The sequence below is a fragment of the Carassius auratus genome, chromosome 7 (assembly GCF_003368295.1).
Source record: "Carassius auratus strain Wakin chromosome 7, ASM336829v1, whole genome shotgun sequence".
In the NCBI taxonomy this organism is placed as follows: Eukaryota; Metazoa; Chordata; class Actinopteri; order Cypriniformes; family Cyprinidae; genus Carassius; species Carassius auratus.
The window spans coordinates 10,085,702-10,105,207 of NC_039249.1; the positions used below are offsets into that span (position 1 = coordinate 10,085,702).

General features: G+C 37.0%; 3 protein-coding genes across 3 annotated transcripts; 1 reads left to right on the plus strand and 2 right to left on the minus strand.

Annotated features, from left to right (window-relative positions):
• Positions 1-158: 158 nt before the first annotated feature.
• Positions 159-4,421, minus strand: LOC113105820 (E3 ubiquitin-protein ligase TRIM39-like). The gene is made up of 8 exons (XM_026267160.1): positions 4,267-4,421; positions 3,584-3,639; positions 2,926-3,479; positions 2,616-2,711; positions 2,259-2,492; positions 2,042-2,180; positions 1,594-1,620; positions 159-1,037 (listed from the first exon to the last, which is right to left on the minus strand). The coding sequence occupies exons 1-8, from the start codon at positions 4,320-4,322 to the stop codon at positions 490-492; spliced, it is 1,710 nt and encodes a 569-aa protein (XP_026122945.1). The 5' UTR covers positions 4,323-4,421; the 3' UTR covers positions 159-489.
• A 223-nt stretch (positions 4,422-4,644) lies between these two features.
• Positions 4,645-11,417, plus strand: faah2b (fatty acid amide hydrolase 2b). Its single transcript, XM_026267193.1, has 11 exons — positions 4,645-4,850; positions 6,279-6,361; positions 6,451-6,587; positions 7,071-7,280; positions 7,453-7,572; positions 7,673-7,808; positions 7,879-7,996; positions 8,131-8,250; positions 8,393-8,501; positions 10,063-10,251; positions 10,466-11,417. Exons 1-11 carry the CDS (start codon positions 4,668-4,670, stop codon positions 10,639-10,641), a joined length of 1,581 nt encoding a protein of 526 aa, XP_026122978.1. The 5' UTR covers positions 4,645-4,667; the 3' UTR covers positions 10,642-11,417.
• Positions 11,418-11,529: 112 nt separating this feature from the next.
• On the minus strand, positions 11,530-16,718 carry LOC113105847 (negative elongation factor A-like). The gene is made up of 10 exons (XM_026267195.1): positions 16,547-16,718; positions 15,853-16,014; positions 15,613-15,702; positions 14,355-14,482; positions 14,074-14,143; positions 13,890-13,981; positions 13,682-13,793; positions 13,214-13,524; positions 12,402-12,501; positions 11,530-12,318 (listed from the first exon to the last, which is right to left on the minus strand). Exons 1-10 carry the CDS (start codon positions 16,716-16,718, stop codon positions 12,134-12,136), a joined length of 1,422 nt encoding a protein of 473 aa, XP_026122980.1. The 3' UTR covers positions 11,530-12,133.
• Between the last annotated feature and the right edge of the window lie 2,788 nt (positions 16,719-19,506).

The following is a 19,506-nucleotide window of genomic DNA, read 5'->3' on the forward strand; positions in this document are numbered from 1 at the left end:
GAGTTCATAGAGAGTTTGCTGCATCTCATACAATACAGTGCTTGAGCCTTGTCCACACATTTCATTTTGAATATTTATCAATGTCAAATTTAGGTAAGCCAAATGTGTTACCTATTTTGAATGCAAACTTGTTTAAATAAAATAAAAGGCATTTCACGGATGAAGTATTTTATTATTATTATTGTGCCATGTGATAATAGAAGGAATGTGCATCACAGGAATGACTGTTTACAGGTAAGTATCACATCATTTCACTTTGACAGAGAGAGAGAGAAGGGCAAAGAAAGAAAATGCTTGAGCAAATATTTGAAACATGCATAAAATAATTGCAAAAAATGCTGAACATTTACATTTACTGGATTATTAAGAGCTGTACAATCTGTTATTAAGAATGTACACACTTTCATTATTTAAATAAAAGTAAATATATATTTCAGATTCATGATTATAAAAATCATTTTCATCTGATACTTCATATTTAGTTATATGTCATTCATTGTAATTAACAGGTGAGATGATTAGTGGTGCTGAATTTTTACCTGCACCATTAGTCCAAGGGCTTAAAAATGGATAGAGTTTCTCTGTGAAAGCCTGACCAGTGAAAGAGTAGATATGAGTTCTGGACTCCACATCATAAAAGGAGACCAAGCCTTCCTCATAATCCACAAACACACCCACCTTCCGAAGCGTCTCATTCAGAAAGAGAGAGACAGGGGAAGACTCACAAGCTTTATACTCTTTTGCATTACTTTGCCACAAAGCCCAATTACCACTTTCAGGACACAGGTTGAGCGCCCCCTTCCTGTTAATGGATTCTCTGGCCACACCTAAACTCCACTGAGTCTTTCCCTTAACCTGCACCTCAAAATAAAACCTCCCAGATGAAAAGCCCTTGTTTCCCAGGACAATCATTGATTTATCAAATCTCTTGTCATAGTCTGGGTAGTATTGATTTAGGTTTCCATGTTGCACTTTTTTTCCATCTTCAGACAGGATCAGTTCAGGGTGAGCTGTGTGAGGATCCAGAGTCACATCCACTGAGTGAGAGAATTTAAATCAAATATTTTAAGGTATATTTCGAATAACTGAATGCTAATAAATGGAAAAAATGCTGCCCTTATCAGATCATTTAAAGGAATAGTTCAAATGCTCTGAAAATGTACTAAATGGTGTTTTATTAACAAAGTTGGGTTCAGGAAAAATTCTGAGCTCAGAGCCCTCTCCTTGGACAGCACGCCAAATACGCATAACCTCTACTCTGTTTATAATGTGTAAGCGTTCATCAGAACAGTTTTGGAGAACTTTAGCATTACATCACTTGTTAATGGGTGCCGTCAAAATGAGGCTCCAAATGGCTGATAAAAACATCAAATTTTTTTAAACAAAGTGATGGATTTGAGTCACATGGATTATTTCTGGATTATTGTTACGTTTTGCTTAATCTGTATGAACTGTAAAAACTCATCTAAATTTTAAATGGCCTGTGGATGGGTAAATTTTCATGAACATAAAGTTCATTTTTGATTAACTATTCCTTTAAGGTACTATATACTATATACACTATATGTGAGTGAATAAGATCAAACACTGTACCTGCATACTGCTGTATTCTCTTCAACACTGTGACATACATGACAACAAAAGATAATGAGAACTTTATTAACATTCAGACACATTTATGAATTGAATTTGCTTTTAGATTGTTTAGCTTGCATTTGGGAATTAGCATCTTGACAAAAAGAAGAAATTTATGCATTTAGCAGACGCTTTTATCCAAATCGATTTACAGTACTTTCAGGCTATCAATTTTTACCTATCACGTGTTCCCTTAAAATAATACAAAATAAACAAAATAATACTCTGAAGCTTGATGCATGTGATTAGATGAGTGTATGTGCTCATTTAATAATAAATTAATGCAACAACCTTACAATTGCAACAAAAACTGCTTTTATAAATTCCTAAAAAAGTGAAGTTTGATCATTCTGTAACTGCTGATTAACTAAGCCATTAATTGTGAAATAAGAATCTGTAAATCTACCTGTTTGACTGAGTTTGTCATCTAGAGTCTTCTGCAGCTGAGTCAGCGCTCTTCTCAGAGTCTCCACACTCACACAAGTATTAATGCTGATCCCAGTCCAGATCTTGGTGTCTAAAGGCCTGCACAGGGATGGATAAATCTAAAGGAGGAGAGAGAGAGGAATCTCTCAGCGTGTTAAGTGTTGTCCTGTGATGTGAGCAGTAAGAGAGACACTGACCTGTAGGAGGTGCAGGTGATCTTCAGTGTGTGAGAGCTGCTCCAGCTCAGTGTTTCTTCTCTCCAGTTCAGTGATTTCCTGCTCCAGCTCTTTAATCAGCTCTTCAGCCTGATTCTGTGCTGCTGTCTGCTTCTGCTCCATCACCTCCAGCAGCTCAGACTGACATCTCTCAATGGAGCGGATCAGACTAGTGAACAGCTCAACGCTGTCTGCTTTCTCTTTTTCAGTGTTATTCTGATAAGTCAGATTCATGAAAATAACTTGACTTTTTTAAAATGCAAATATCTGACTATACATATATAATAAACTTAAATATTTATTTATTTATTTATAATAAACTTAAATATTTATACTTGCTTTTCTGAGCTTTACTGAGTGTTGGATTTGTTCAATCTTCTTCATTCTGTCCTGGATCATTTGCTGCACATCTTTCTGAGTCTTTATCAGCTGACTCTATGGCCAGGGAATAACAATTAAAACCAAGCTTCACAAAATGTAACAAAGCTAAACATAAAACATACATAAATACAAAATAATAAAGTAAAATAAATTAAAAGCTATCCTAACAAAACAAGTATTACATATACAAACATAAACTAAGGGACTGCAAATCTTTTTTTTTGAGAAACTGAGTGATTTTGTAAAAAATCATGTTTGTATTTCCTACCTTTTTCTCTTCAGTCTCTTGCTCTAAAGGAACACTGTTGTGAGCCTTGTGTTTGGTCACAGTGCAGATCACACACACACATGTCTGATCATCTCTACAGAACAACTCCAGAGGTCTGTCATGTTTCTGACACAAATGATCCTGGAGATTTCTTACAGGATTTATCAGTCTGTGTTGTTTTAAACCTGGAACCCTCAAATGACGCTCCAGGTGAGCCTTACAGAAAGAGCTCTGACACGCAGGGCATGACTTCAGGGCTCTCTGTTTTGTCTCTGTACAGATATCACACAACACTGCAGGTGTTTTCAGATGATTCTTCTTTTTGTAGTGATCTACAATCTCTCTGAGTGTTGTATTGACCTTGAGCTTAGGTTTTTGGTTGAATGATTCTTTACAAATTGGGCAGCTGTAGTCGTGCCTGTTGTCCCAGCATTTTTTCAGACACATCTTGCAGAAGTTGTGTCCACATGGAGTGGAGACTGGATCAGTGAACACATCCAGACAGATGTAACACTGGAGCTCCTCAGTCAGAGAACCAGCGGATGACGCCAGGGCTGAAAAAAGAGATATAAGTGAGATATAAAAAGTACATTTATCACATTAAATAAAAAAACCTTCAGATCGATAATCCATTATTTTATGAGGGTTACTGACTTACAAGATAAATTCCTCCTTTTCTCTTGTGGTTTGGGAGATTCTGCCATTGCTTTTGCCCTTTTGAATATTTAAATAAATAATAAAAAAAGACACATCAGGTTTTATTTAAGTGTCATCACATCACAGTGAAATCATCACAATTCACAACAGTAAAATAACAGCACATACTTCTTAAGACTTAAAGATATCCAAATATGTTGTATGTATTTTTATTTCCAAAATAATTAAAATAAATAAATATGTTCATATAATTAGAATTCATATTAAATGTTTTCATCTCATGTTAGCAGTAGTAATAGGTGGGAAACTTTTAATTTTTAAGGTTGGAACATTCTTGGATAGACTGTGGCAGGAATTAAAATGATATAAAATAAATGGTTGTAAACATGATCTTGCGTTTTCTCTGGTCAGTCTGCACCTATACTTCATGCTTCTCAAGTCTTTAAGATGTGAGATAAAATGACAACATACTTTCTATCTTTTTAGAAGCAAGCAAAATTACATGCATTTAATTCTGATATTAATTCTGATATTATTTTAGTGCTGTAACAAAAGACAACTAGATGAGCATTTGACTCGTAATTCCTGGATTGCTCTGTTTTTTGTTTCCCCAGGCATATACCATACACTGAATAAAAACGGAATACTTTTGAACTTTTTCTATCCTATATTTCTATCACATACCTTGGAGTATCAGCTGTCCTCAAATACATCTTGCGTGCAATTGGATAGCTAAACATTTTGTTGTTTAAAGGTAAAAATGGTTTCTGGATTATTGGTTTTCAGTTTGCAGATGGATGGTTTCATTTCACTGAAAGTTTCCACCCAACTCATCCGTCTCATAGCTCCTCCCACATTTTCCTTATATGGAACAGATTAAATATTCCTCTTCTATGGACCCTAGTGTTGTTTCTACACCTGTGTACAAAACATAAGTGTGGCGACTACATATGTACTGTATTGTACTGAATAGCACAACCTTCTTATGTGAGAGATAAATGAGGTCAAAGTTCAATTGCTTTGGGAGTGGCATTGTGTGCACTGTGCTTTACATTTCTTACCATGTGATTTTTGCTTTCGCCACAATGGCTTTGACAATCGGAGAGGGTGTGCAGCGCTTCCTGCTGGTCCTCGTGCCCAGGCTCTTGCTGGCTCTCTTTGGGCTGGTCTCACCTGGCACAAAGCAACCAAAACATCTCCCTCCAATCAAAAACCCACTGCTTACTCTCTCTGCAGTGCAACTGGCTGAGAAGATACGCAGAAGAGAGGTTTGAGCTTCTACTTGCATTAGTTCTGTCACACCTGAGCATTAGGGATTGTGTTTAAAATGAGTATATGGGTGTTATGTCGTTGTGATTGAGAGTGATTGAGTTAGTTTTGGGTGCTGGCCTTGGTCTATAGTGGATTAATGAATGAAAGATAACCAATAACTGTATCATATCATATAAAGAGTAGCCTACCCTGTGTGTTTATGTTCTTTCTGCACATTTAAATAAAAGCTGTTTCAAAAATGACAGGGCAGCCCCCAAATGAAATGTAACTTGTTGCAGTAACAGTGTCTCTATTCCAAAGGTTGAAATTAAATATCTTGAATGGACTTAAGTAATCTAAGTTTATCTTTTCAGCTTTATTATGGACAACTGTCACAAAGGGCTATGAAGTGCAAATGATCTGGCACTATAAATGCAGATCATGGCTCAATGCCTATAACCTTACGTCCAAAGCTCCTGCATGTGGAGAAAAAAAGAAAGAAAAGAAAATGATATGTATATTCTGCTTACTAAATAACAAATAAAATGTAATATTTAAATGTATTATTAAAATAAATCTTCAAAACTGAAATTAGCAAGTTTGTTTATATTCCACAGTAAAAAAGCATATAGATTTGGAGCAACATGATATACAGTTAAAAGGTTCAAAAAGGATAATTTCTTTTCAGCGATGCCATAGAAAAACTATTTAGGGTTCCCCAAAGAACCCTTCAGAAAACAGTTCTTAAAATAATTTTATTTAATAATAATCTATATAATTTGTTTCCATTATGAAGAATCTTTTATGGAATGGAAATGTTAAAGGATTTTCATGGAACCAAAGATGCCAACAAGGAACAATTTTCAAATGAGATATGAAACCTATGGCGAACATACTAAAAATGATTACCGTATTTTTCGGACTATAAGTCGCACATGAGTATAAGTCACATAAGTCAAAAAATAAGTGATGAGGAATAAAACATATATAAGTCACACTGGACTATAAGTCGCATTTATTTAGAACCATGAACCAAGAGAAAACATTACCGTCTATAGCCGCGAGGGGGCGCTCAATGCTGCTCAGTATAGGCTACAGGAGCACCTACAGGAGTACCATCTAGACGGTAATGTTTTCTCTTGGTTCATTTCTCTTAGTTCATGTAAAATTAATAGTCGCACCTGATTAATAAATTAATAAGTTGCAGGACCAGCCAAACTATGAAAAAAAGTGTGACTTTTAGTACGGAAAATACGGTAGTATCAAAAGCCAGCAATAGCACTTTAGACTATAAGCGTGGCCAGTGTTATAAGTCCTAAAACAATATTACTAAACTTACAGATTCACCACTGCAGACTGGATTAGACTAAAAGAACCATTAATTCTGTGTTTTGTCATGCTCTTTTGTAATACTGAATAGTAATCTATTTGACTTGTAAGTTTAGGTTACTAGTGTAGAGGTTGTGCAGGCCTATATTGACAGGATACAGGAGGTGAACCCACTGCTCAATGCTTTGGTCAAAGACAGGTGAGCACTTGCTTTAGTGAGGTATAACCATGTCATTGCATGACTGTACAGGACATTTCACTAGAAGTGCACCTTGTCCTCTCTTTCAGGTTCTCATTCGCCATTCATGAGGCCGCTCGTGCGGATAAACTAATAGAGGAGGAGAATGGAGGAGAGGAAGTTCTGAGGAGCCGATTTCCTCTGCTGGGAGTTCCTCTGTCTGTCAAAGAGTCATTCTCTCTTCAGGGTACATTTCCCATAATGCTCTCTGCCTTGCATGTATCAGTATCACCCAAAGAGGTTAATTTTGAGGAGATTCATCCCTGCTTATCAAATGACCGTTCACTAAAAATATGGACATAAAACATTTATTTGAAAGGTTATAATGTAACTTCTAGAAAATAATCTTAGCTTTATATTTGGTTGAATAACAAAACAATGTCAACTCAAATATTTAATATCCACATAATTATGTATTTCCTTATTTTAATAAATATCTATATGAATAGTTTTGTATAATGTGTAATCAGTCTGCCATTGTCGCAAGAATCCTTACATATTGCTTGAAATATGTTTTAATTGCAACATTCAATTTGATTAGTAAAGGCTGCTTGTTGATCCAGGATGGATACATTTTTCCCACACTCCTCTACTGTTCACTCACAGAGACAAGCTTCTGAAAAGTATACTACAAATGATATTGATTCATGTTATCTGACTGCTGCCACAGGTATGCCCAATTCTGGCGGGTTGAAATCCCGCCGTAAAGTACTCGCCAGTGTGGATGCTCCTCCTGTGGCTCTGTTGAAGAGAGCTGGAGCAATTCCTCTGGGAGTCACCAACACCAGTGAGCTTTGCATGTGGATGGAGTCCAGCAACCATCTCTATGGGATCACCAGTAACCCTTATGACCTCGAGAGGATGTGTGGAGGAAGCTCAGGTCTTGCTAACAAAAACAAATTAGAAAAATAGCTTTTTATAAACCTTAGTTAAATTAACTGTACAAAAATTATGTCAATGCTTGAATGATTTTGAACTGATGTTCAAGCTTACATGACATGTTGAAAGGATGACAAAATTATTGTAATGAACACCAATTCTTTCTCTGGTAGGTGGAGAGGGAAGCATCATTGGTGGTGGTGCATCTGTGATAGGCATTGGTTCTGACATTGGAGGAAGTATCCGCATGCCATGTTTTTTCAATGGGATATTCGGCCATAAACCTTCAAAAGGTATGTGTGTTGCTGTAGGAACAATCAGAAAAAAACACAATAATCTTTCTGAAAAAAATCTGTATATATCATAAATAGAGTGGGTTTTAATACCTTTCAGATGTGGTGTCAAATGACGGTCAGTTTCCTTCATGCACGGGTCTCCAAAATGACTACTCAGGTTCTGGTCCAATGTGTCGCTACGCTGAAGACCTACTCCCTCTTCTGAAGATTATGGCTGGACCCACTGCACACAAGTACATGTGACAAAGATATAAACCGGATGACACAAATAGTCAGTTCTGACACCAAGTATATATTTTCTAGGCTCTCCCTCTCAGAAGAGGTGGATCTGAAAAAGTTACGTTTCTTCACTGTAGTAAATGATGGTGGATCTCCACTGACATCTCCAGTAGACAACCAGCTCATTCAAGCTCAAAAAAGGGTGAGAAAAACATATAATACATGCATAATATAAATATGCACGGATGCTTCTGTAATCAGTTGTATTGCTGTATACATGCAAAGTACTTTATTTGAAAAGTACATTTTTAATTTATATTTTGTTTCTGATCACAGGTGTCTGCACGCTTAGAGGCAGATCTGGGAGTTACAGTTAAGGAAGTTAGTTTTCCTCAACTTAAATACTCTTTTCAGATCTGGGACACATTCTTGGCTCTACCTGACAAAGATGGCAAGGTGTAGTAAGCCACCTGAAGTTGCCTTGACATTCAATTTAATAAAGGTTGTAACAAAATGTTGTAGCAACAAGTGCTTAAAACAACAATAATGGTACACTCAGAGAAGAGCACGTTTGAGTGTGTGTTTGTGTTTTTTCCAGCCTCCAGAGCCTTTTGTTGAACTAATGGCAGATGGAGGCGCTGTGTGGCCTTTTTGGGAGCTGATAAAGAGGATTTTTGGAAGATCTGAACACACTGTGGCTGCTATTGGTAAACTCAAACCACTATTATTTTAGTGTCTCGAGATATTACTATATTTTTTTTATCAGTATTTTGAATTAGCTTTTATTTCCAGTGATTAATAAAATGTTAAAGTTTTAGTAATTTCATTGTGCATTTTTTATTTTTATTTTTGCACAGTTTTTTTTTATTTTATTTTAGGTTTTAGTTATTTTAGTACATTAAAGGTGCATGTCAATAAATTACAATGTCATGGAAAAGTTCATTTCAGTAATTCAACTCAAATTGTGAAACTCGTGTATTAAATTCAATGCACAAGACTGAAGTAGTTTGAGGCTTTGAATGTTTTAATTGTGATTATTTTGGCTCACGTTTAATAAAACCCCACCAATTCACAATCTCAACAAATTCTAATACTTCACAAGACCTATAAAAAATTTTTTTTGTGAATTGTTGATCTTCTGGAAAGTATGTTCATATACTGTACATGTACTCAATACTTGGTAGGGCTCCTTTTGATTCAATTACTGCCACAGTTCAACGTGGCTTGGAGGTGATCAGTTTGTTGCACTGCTGAGGTGGTATGGAAGCCCAGGTTTCTTTGACAGTGGCCTTCAGCTCATCTGCACTTTTGGCCTCTTGTTTCTTTTCTTCCTCTTGACAATACCCCATAGATTCTCGATGGGGTTCAGTTCTGGTGAGATGGTGGCCAGTCAAGCACACCAACACCATGGTCATTTAACTAACTTTTGGTGCTTTTGGCTCTCATCTGAAAAGAGGACTTTGGACCACTGGGTAACAGTCCAGTTCTTCTTCTCCTTAGCCCAGGTAAGACGCCTCTGACGTTGTATGTGGTTCAGTAAATTCCTTGACACGTCTGTGTGTGGAGGCTCTTGATGCCTTGACTCCAGCCTCAGTCCATTCCTTGTGAAGTTTACTCTAATTTTTAAATCGATTTTGCTTGTCAATCCTCCGAAAGCTGCGGTTCTCTTGGTTGGTTGTGCATCTTTTTCTTCTACACTTTTTCCTTCCACTCAACTTTCTGTTAACATGCTTAGATACAGCACTCTGTGAACAGCCAGCTTCATTGGCAATGAATGTTTGTGAAGGGTGTCAATGATTGTCTTCTGGACAACTGTCATGGTCTTCCCCATGATTGTGTAGCCTAGTGAACCAAACTCAGAGACCATTTTGAAGGCTCAAGAAACCTTGGCATGTCAGCGAATTCTAATTTGCTGAAATAGTGAATTGGTGGGTTTTTGTTACCAAAGAATTCCACTTTATTGAGATGCACCTGTATATGTAACTAAATAAAAATATGAAATGCTAACAACAATTTAGCGGTTTTTATATTTTACTCTTTTTCAGTTAATATTTTATTTAAAGTAACTAACATGTTTTTTTTTCATGGTTTTAGTTCTAACTTAATAATTCTGACTTTAAAACTTATGTATATACTGTATAATTTTGGGGAAACACTGTGGTTGCTCAGAGTTATTGTTCTGTTCTTGTCCTTAAAATGTCTGTCGAACCATCAAACTGGATTGGACTTAATGCTGAACATGTTTTTCACTCTTGTGACTGATTTCAGGTTTGGCTTTGATGGAGAGATTTCACAGCTCTAAGCCATCTCAGTTTATCCTAAAACAAAAGGAAGAACTGCAGAAAGAGATGGGGGATCTGCTGGGGACAGATGGAGTGCTGCTGTACCCCTCTCATCCTCTACTTGCACCCAAACACCACCATGCACTTTTTACTCCATACAACTTCGCTTACACAGGTAACAACTGCTTAAGCAGAAGAGAATAGAAGTTACTAAAAATACCAGGAGACATTATAAGAGTGGTCAAACAAGAATAGACTTTTAATAGATATTTAATTTTAAAACCAGTAGAGTTGCAGCAAGGCTAATTAATAACAAATGTGTCTAACCGTAGTAGATGGAGCAAAGAAAACAACAATATATTTGAAAACCATTTCATATATTTCTACAGGGATCCTGAACATTTTAGGCCTGCCAGTGACCCAGTGTCCACTGGGATTGAGTAAGGAGCGATTGCCTTTGGGCATTCAGGTGGTGGCTGGGAAGCTTCAAGACCATCTGTCTTTGGCTGTGGCTCTCTACCTGGAGAAGGCTTTTGGAGGCTGGGTCGATCCTGGAATGGCTTAAGCACTAAAGACACTGGAGGAAATCCTGGAACTATTGGCATGAAATAACATGTAAATAGACAATCTCAACCAACACTGCTTCATCCAGTTGATTTAAAGAGACAGGAAACCAAAAAAAAATCATGCACTCATATCGTTTCAGACCTTTAAGACTTTCTTCTATGAAATACCAAAAATATTTTGTAGAATGCTGGTAATCAAACAGTTGTGGTGCCCACTGAAACATTTCTCAAAATATATTTTATAGTTTACTGAAGAAAGTAAGTCAGAGATTTGGATCAACAGGAGTGTGTGTAAATGATGGGAGAAATAGTTTTTGGGTGAACTATCCCTTTAAAACAAATAAGTGGTTAAAAAGCTATGGCCTTTTTTTAGGTCAAATTTAGACATGATTTGGAAAATGGTGTAATAATTTTAGCAGATCTATACAAGCAGATTTACTAACAAATACTACCTGATTTTAGCCAAACAAAAGGACACTGTGTAACAGGTTTGCTAAAAATAAAAAACGTCCAAATACCTTTGAGTTAAGGTGCATATTGACTTAATTTTAAACTATTTGTAGAATAAGTCTTTCATTAAACCTTACTGTCTAAACATTCAGCTGGAATCCCTTTTCCACATAAATGTATTGTAACAAAAAATGTAAAATTGTCATAAAATTGTAAAATCTGTTCAAAATTTGTGTCTTAGATTTTGCACAAAAATAAAATGCAAAAATAACAACAACTAGATGGTTGTTAGAAAGGCAATGATTCAGTTGTGACTGTGGTTGTGCAGTGCAACATAAATACTATATTATTTACACTTAAGCTTCAGCAATCGACTCATTCAAAACTAGACATGAACTTTATTTATTTCCTCCTTTAAAAAAAAAAAAATTCTTGAAGAGTTTTACATTTTGTTTATTGTTTTCATTTCTTTTTTTTCCATCCAAGGAGGAACGTAAAAACATTTTAAACATTCTCAGTGTGAAAAAACATGGACAGACTTTGTTTCATTCATAGGACACTGTAACAGAACGTTCGCGCCTTTTTAAGATCTCTTAATAACCTGTCAATCAAAAGTAGGTTAAGACACAAACTAACAAGCCCCGCCTCAATTTCGCCTCATTTCTCAGACACTAAGAAATCTGAAATGGGTCTAAAAATGAAAGACGATACAAACATGAACAAAAAGATAAAGAAAACAACTGTCTTATAAGAGGTTCCCTGTCTTTGGCAACACAGGAACAGAGATAGTACATGAGGTCAACCAAACAGGAAGTCCTTTTCAACTGTCTGAAACCAACATCCAGAAATTCACTAGCGCGTATTCCCAATCCACCTCAGAATTTGGCCCGTAAATATGTACAGTGCATGTACATTAAATTTGTATTTTAGAGCACTCCTCGGGTGGCATTGAAGAGGGGTGTGTGAATGTATACATATGTGTCTATGTAAACGCGCTGAGCAAGTCTTTGTGTGTGTGTGTGTTTGTTAACCCGGTCCTCCTCAGGAGACATTGGTTATAGGTTTGTATTTCTTGAGGCGGGTCCATTGCCCAGTAGAGTAGTTCATCTCAAACACTGTGTCCACCAGCATGGTGGTGCTGCCAGTTCCGTCCGCTTTAGGCAGTACTTCTGTGTGCTCGCTCAGTTTGATCTGAATGATGTCACCCTGCTCTGGACAAGGATTTTCTGTTGGGAGGAAAGGAAAGATAAACATTAGAAGGGTCATTTAGAAAATAGAGGAACAGCAAATTTTATCAAACCCATAATACCTCGAGATCCTGCCATGAAGCCCAGGATGAGGGCTTTTTCTGGCCGTGTAACTTTGTTTGCAGTCTTGAACATTTCCTGCGCAGCATACATCTGTTCTCTCTGTGGGGATCCAAACATGCAAGATAAGAATTAAACCTCCCAGACTATAAACTATGATTCCAAAGTATGAGGTTAATATGACTAAAATTAACACTTCTATTCAGCAAGGATGCATTAAATTGATCACAAGTGACGGTAAAGACATTCCTAACAAAATAACTATTTCAAATAAATGCTGTTCTTTGGAACTTTCTATTTATCAAAAGAATCTGGGAAAAATATCAACATAAAAATATGAAAAAACACTGTAAAATATCAAAGTACATAAAAAGTAGCACAACTCATTTTAAGATTGATAAGAGAAATTAGTGAGCACCAAATCAGCATATCAGAAAGTTTTCTGAAGGATCATAAGGCACTGAGTGAAAATTCAGCTTCGCTATCACAGGAATAAGTGATTTTTCTTTTCTTTTTTTTTTTATGAAAACAGTCATTTTAAATTCATACAATATTTCCCAGTATTACTTTATTTAACCAATTAAAAGCAGTCTTGATGAGCATGTGAGAATTCCTTTTTTTATTTTGCATAAACCCAAACTTTTGAATGTCATTCTCAGTGTCAAAGGCTATATGGAGGGCAAACCTCTGCAATTTTCTCAAAACACCTTTTAATGAACTTTCTGAATAAAAGCGTGGTCTAGTAACATTTTAAGAAAACAGTACGGTCCAGTAAAATATCATTATCACATTCGTCAATCAGAAAGGTTTTTACCGTGAGCGACAGGTTCTTTTTCGGTTGGGTCTGTGGGGGTGCTGGCGTGGGAGCAGGCTGCGCTGCAGTGGTGGGCGGCTGCGTGGGCATGTCTGTCTGTGCTGCTGTGGCGGCGGGGGGCGGGGCATTGTTGGTGGGCGTGCTGGTTGGTGTGGTGGGTGAGGTGGGGGCCGTGGGACTGGCAGTGCTGGCATTATACATGGGCGGCCGCTGTTTAAACTGGCCAGGTAATGAAGCAGAAGCAGCATTTGGGGCGGTCGACTCCTCTGACTGCCGGTTTGTAGTTTCACGCCCTGAACCACCCGCATTTGCTAAATATGAAGGCAAAAAATTAGGGTTGAGAAGACTTTGAGCTCACATTTAGCTTGGCTTCCTGTTAATATCTGACTATCTGTTGTGTCTTAACAAATTTTCTGCTGTAGATAATTTCTTTGCATTCATCCCATCCTGCATCTGTCAATGGCTCACCTGGCTGTGTCTCTGAGCTGGGAATATAAGACGAGGAAGGAACCATGCTGGGGGTGGCGGGAAGGTAACTGGTTGATGGCAGGGTGCTCTCGTTGGTTAGCGCCCCAAGTTTCTGTAGAAAGGAGCGGAGAAACCCATTTGAGTTGTGTTCTGACTGTTCTAACATATAAAGCATTCATCAAATGGCTAAAAAGATTTCCCAAACTACCTGTGTGGACACCAGGCCTGCTGCGTAGTCTGGTGTTGCGTTCTCCACCACCGCCGCCTCTTCTTTGGCCGCCTTCTCTCCAGCTTCTGTGTCTGAACAAGAGCAAAAAACAACAACATTATAACTACAATGTACAGAACAGAGGTACAGGGACTATGTAACTGAACAATCTTCTTAACCTTACCCAAAGTCTTTCTTCTCCTCTTAGCTTCTCTGCCAGCTCCTACCATATCCAATTCAGATATATCCAACAACTGCAGGAAAACACACAATCACATAACCTGACATTATAAAGCATATGATGATATCCATGCTAAGAAGGGAAAATTCCATTCATGACTCATAAATCCAGGTGTTACCTGTGACAACTATTTGCTCTTAATAACCATTCAGTAACGAGTAAAACCTATTACATATACCCATGTTATTCACTGATTTTATAACTGGTGATTGCCGGACAGTTACCTTGACTCCCCGTTCCTTGCGCAGGGGTGTGCGGGCCGGGGCGATAGGGGTTCTGTTACTGGGAGGGCTGAACATGCTTGGGGTGGTGGGGCTGCGGAATGGTGCTTTGGGAATGCCCTTCAGAGGCGCTGAAAGAAGACAGACAATCATTATTAGAAATCTTGTGTGATGTTAAGAGAACATAAGCAAACTACTGTTCAAAAGTCTGGGGATGATAAGTTCTTTATGCTCACCAAAGCTGCATTTATAATGCATTAAAATTAAAATTTAAAACAGTTGTTAAAATAGGTTTTATTTTCATATATTTTAAAATACAAGCTGTTTCTGTAATGGCAAATGTGAATATTCAGCAAACATTACTCCATTCCAGTCTTCAGAGTCCTCTGATCCAGAAATCATTCTGATATGCTGATTTAGTGCTAAAGTCATACTTTGAATTATCATCAATGTTAAAAACAATTGTCCTGCTTACTATTTTTTTGTGAAAACTTTGATAATTTTTTCAGGACTCTTTGATGAATAGAAATTTCAGTTCAGTACAACAGAATTTATTTATTTGTTTACATTAGAAATGTCTTTACTGTTTCTTTTGATTAATTTAAGGTTTTTCTTCTGAATAAAAGTTAATTTCTTTGACCTATTACTTTTGAAAAGTAATACAAAAAAAATTACAATTTTACAAAATGCAACTTTTAACCAACTAGCTTCAAGCGATTTTAGTGGATGGATTAAATCATGAAGTCCTCAAAATCATAATATTAACTATGGACATACCTAATGCAATGACATTCATACTTTCCCCCCATCCAAATACTTTTTGGGTCCACTGTGTATACAAATGTGACCCTGGACCACAAACCCAGTCTTAAGTGACTGGGGTATATTTTTAGCAATAGACAAAGAAACATTGTATGGGTCAAAATGATTGATTTTTCTTTTTTGCCAAAAATCATTAGGATATTGAGTAAAGATCATGTTCCATGAAGATATTTTGTAAATTTCCTACCATAAATATATCAAAACTTAATTTTTGATTAGTAATATGCACTGCTAAGAATTCATTTGGACAACTTTAAAGGTGATTTTTCTCAGTATTTTGATTTTTTTTGCCCTCTCAGATTTCAGATTTTAAAATAGTTGTTTCTCGGCCAAATATTGTCCGATCCTAATAAGTCATTTTCAGATAATGTATAAATCTCAATTTCGAAAACCTGACAATTAAGACTTTTTGTGGTACATGGTCACATATAAATCTTACTTGTGGTGTCAATCTTCTTCACTAGACCTCTTCCTTTGGAGTGAAACGGCACTCCTGCAGTCTTCTTTAACTGCTGGGCAGTCTCTGTGGCTTTAAAACAAATATAATGAATAATAAACAGCAACAATAAACATGACAATTATCTCACAAACAGTACGGTAAACTCATTTTAAATGAATGAATCCTTATTGAAAAAGACAAACAGTTGTTCTGGCACAAAGAGTTCATGAACACACTTACATTTCTGCAGCAGCTCAGCTCTGAGCGTAGCACTCTTGGGTTTCCTCTTGAGCTGGAAGTGCTTGATGGGTGGAGTGAGCGGCCCCACTAGTGTCATCAAAGCACTCTTGTTCAGATACTGACACTCCAGAGGCAACATGGATGACGCTTCACATTCATTTACTGGAAAAAGGTGCGTCAACAGTGAGTCTCAGCAGGTCCTTTCTTACAAAAGTGCATGTGCACTTGCAAATAACTGTATACAGAGAATAGTCATCAAAAGCAAAGCTAGCTCTCAAAAGCCAACAAGAATCCAAACAAACAATCCCAGAGACAGCCACAATAACTGAACAATCCATTCTGATTTGGTCACTTACTTTAATATAGGGTAGTAATAATGAAGGTCAATGATCAATCATAAAAACACTGATTAAAATATATAAAGATTGCAGTTTCAATATTGCTATTGGTAACAAAGGCATTTTGGCCAGCCCTTCACAGTCGGTTAATAAATAGTGTACAAGGTGATTTTTAGTCCAAGGCAGTAATATAGTGCTCAGAACACTTAATTTTTAACTAGACACACAGTCTGTAAAGCATGACACTCATTGAGAAACACACAGTGCACCCACCAAAGATGTCTGTCTGCTGACACACATATATACAAAATGTGCATTTCTATTGCCTAATATGTATCCAGTGACTTCAGACAGACCTTTCTCACGCAGTTCTCCCAGTATGTCCTGCACATTAGGGTTCTGCTCCTCCAGTTCCAGGTTTAGTGAGCCGGTCTCTGGAAATGATTTCAGGATGTCAGCCACCATTAACACCCACGGCTCAGAGTCCACAGTGGCCAGCTGAATGATCTCCGACAGAGCCTCCTTCATCTGAAATACGAGGAAACAATAGAGACGGAGAATTAGACACTGATTTAACCCAGTCAGACTGTAAATACATCTGCTACCACTGCACTGGAATTAGTTTCATATTGCAAATGTATCTTTCCAGCATTGTTTACATTATTGCCATTGCATATTTCCTTCCTTTTTTAGTGCCTCGAGGCAAATCACACAGAAGGATTACAGACTAAATTAGAGAAACAATGGACTACAACAATGTAACACACTTGAAGGAAACTTTAAATAGTTTTTAACCATATCCAATATTAAGTTTGCAAATGTTTTCCGTAAGTTACACAGCTCTAAAATAGAAGCTTGCTTTATCACTTCATGCATTTGCAGATGAAAGGCAATAAATGTGTTAGCAAATGAAACTCACTAAAACATAAACATCACAGACAGTATTTTCAAGTTTAGCTTTGGAAACACTGTAAACATGACTTCCCACTTTTTCTATTGAATGGGGGGGGGGGTCTCTTTATACAAGCAAACAAATTATAATAACAAAAAAAAAAAAATTGCCCATAAATTAATGTTTTGTTTCAGTAAAGCCATTTTTGTTTCTTTAGAAAGTGAACAAATAAATCAATAAATATAAATCAAAGACTACCCACATACGTATTTTACACATACAGTTTGTTTTCATACGTTTATTTTATATTCTTAATCATGATTTTGGACATCTAACGTCAATAATTACCTATCATCTTATTTCAATGCTATTTTATTGTAATCTCGTATATTTAGGGCTCAAGCCCAAAGGGCGAGAGGCCTATTGTTTTCCTTAGGATTATTTTTTATTATTATTATTATTATTAGGGCTCAAGCCTGGAGGGCGAGAGCCCTATTGTTTTCCTTAGGATTATTTGTTATTATTATTAGGGCTCAAGCCTGGAGGGCGAGAGCCCTATTGTTTTCCTTAGGATTATTTGTTATTATTATTATTATTATTATTTATTATTATTATTTTTCTTCAAGGTTTCGGGGGCTTTTGGGGCCCTTAACATGCTTAAAAAGTCTTGAAAATTGGCACACACATTGGAACCTGCGGCCATTAGGGCCGGGCAGAGACTGATACACGGGCGTGGCACAGGGGCTCTACAGCGCCCCCTGGAATATGGAGAGCCATATATCATACATACTTGCACATAGACATACGAAACTCGGTACACATATAGAACTCATCAATACAAACAACTTTCGTATTGCATATCATAGGCTCCGCCCAACAGGAAGTTGGCTATTTGGGGTTTATTATTCATATTTGTCGTCAAAGTTGTGGGGGCTTTTGGGGTCCTTAACATACTCAAAAACTCTTGAAAATTTGCGCACACTTTGGAATCTGTGGCCTGAAGGAGCCTGCAGAGGCTGAGACCTGGGCGTGGCACAGGGGCTCTACGGCGCCCCCTGGATCACAGTTATAAATGTTGATGTATAGCTCACACATACTTGCACGTATTAATATGAAACTCAGTACACATATAGATCTCATCGTGCCGAACAACTTTCGTATTGCATATCATAGGCTCCGCCCAACAGGAAGTCAGCTATTTAGAGTTATGTAAAAAGCGCATGCTCTGGAATTTGAAATACTTGTCATAGGTTTTTTACTCGATTGCCGCCAAACTCGGTCAACATGATCTCAAGACATTGGGGATGAAAAATTGCCAGGGGATTTTTGATATCTCAAACGGTTTGCTCGTGGCAAGGCTTTGAAATTATGGCGAGAAATTAGAAACAGGAAGTGTCTAATACCATCCACATACATTTCCTAATTTTAATCAAACTTCATCAGATTATTCATTGTATGATGTCAATTGCATATATGTGACTATTAGGAGTCAAAGTTATAGCGCCACCAAGTGGCAGCAGGAAGTGTGTCATTTTCAAAATGCTTTGAATTCAGCATCTTATTTTTACTCGATTTGCTTCAAACTTCATCAGAATAATGTTAAAACACAGCCGATATAAATCTGCTGGGGGGATATTGATATCTAAAAATATTGTTGCCGTGGCAACATGTCAAACTGGAATACTTCTCAGGTGATTTTGAGGCATATAACATGCTTAGAATTTCATCAAACTCAGAACACATATCAGTATTAGTGACAGCTAGACACTGGCAAAATTTCATAAGAGGGCGTGGAAGAGGCACTCTATAGCGCCACCTTTTGTCAAAAGTGGGGGGGTTAGTTTTAGCTACAGACACCAAACTCAGTACAAAAATTGTTCTTATCAAGACGGACAACTTTCTAATTCACAGTCATCAGCTACGACCAACAGGAAGTCGGCTATTTTGATTTGAATGTGGATTGTTTTTTACATTTAGCTGTGAATTAATGCATACTGCTCAGAGGAGAGTAACACTATACACACCAAACTTGGTGTACATGTTGAAAAAACATTGAGGAACTTAAATTGTGAATGGGTTTTGGATAGCTTGGATGGTTTTGTCGTGGGAATTTTTTTAAATGACAGTAAAGATGGAATTATTAATTTTCCTGCATTTTTAAATTCCAAACACTTCAAAACCTTTTTTCATACAGAAAAAAAGTTATTCTGAGTAAATATGCATAGTTTCATGACTTTACAACACTGTATGGATAACAGAAAATTAAAAAACTGTCAGACATCTCATATCACTCTGTCCCTCTGTTTGAGTGTGTGTGCTTAGACTTCCATTGTCTGAGAGAAATAGCGCCCCTACAGGTGCAGTTACCGGACTTAAAAAGGGAGGAGACTGTCTTTTGGTTTCGATTTTAAATCGGTTAAAATA

What these genes read in the sequence shown, in the direction of transcription:
- LOC113105820 (XM_026267160.1), bottom strand. Translation starts at nt 4,322, where the DNA reads ATGTTTAGCTATCCAATTGCACGCAAGATGTATTTGAGGACAGCTGAT. An exon ending in AAGAGACTGAAGAGAAAAAG is followed by an intron (nt 2,712 to 2,925) that starts GTAGGAAATACA and finishes CCCTGGCCATAG; the next exon opens with AGTCAGCTGATAAAGACTCA. An exon ending in ATCACCTGCACCTCCTACAG is followed by an intron (nt 2,181 to 2,258) that starts GTCAGTGTCTCT and finishes CTCCTCCTTTAG; the next exon opens with ATTTATCCATCCCTGTGCAG.
- faah2b (XM_026267193.1), top strand. Translation starts at nt 4,668, where the DNA reads ATGGCTTTGACAATCGGAGAGGGTGTGCAGCGCTTCCTGCTGGTCCTC. An exon ending in GATGTGTGGAGGAAGCTCAG is followed by an intron (nt 7,281 to 7,452) that starts GTCTTGCTAACA and finishes TTTCTCTGGTAG; the next exon opens with GTGGAGAGGGAAGCATCATT. An exon ending in TCATTCAAGCTCAAAAAAGG is followed by an intron (nt 7,997 to 8,130) that starts GTGAGAAAAACA and finishes TTCTGATCACAG; the next exon opens with GTGTCTGCACGCTTAGAGGC.
- LOC113105847 (XM_026267195.1), bottom strand. Translation starts at nt 16,718, where the DNA reads ATGAAGGAGGCTCTGTCGGAGATCATTCAGCTGGCCACTGTGGACTCT. An exon ending in GAGGAGAAGAAAGACTTTGG is followed by an intron (nt 13,982 to 14,073) that starts GTAAGGTTAAGA and finishes GCTCTTGTTCAG; the next exon opens with ACACAGAAGCTGGAGAGAAG. An exon ending in AAAAGAACCTGTCGCTCACG is followed by an intron (nt 12,502 to 13,213) that starts GTAAAAACCTTT and finishes GGATCCCCACAG; the next exon opens with AGAGAACAGATGTATGCTGC.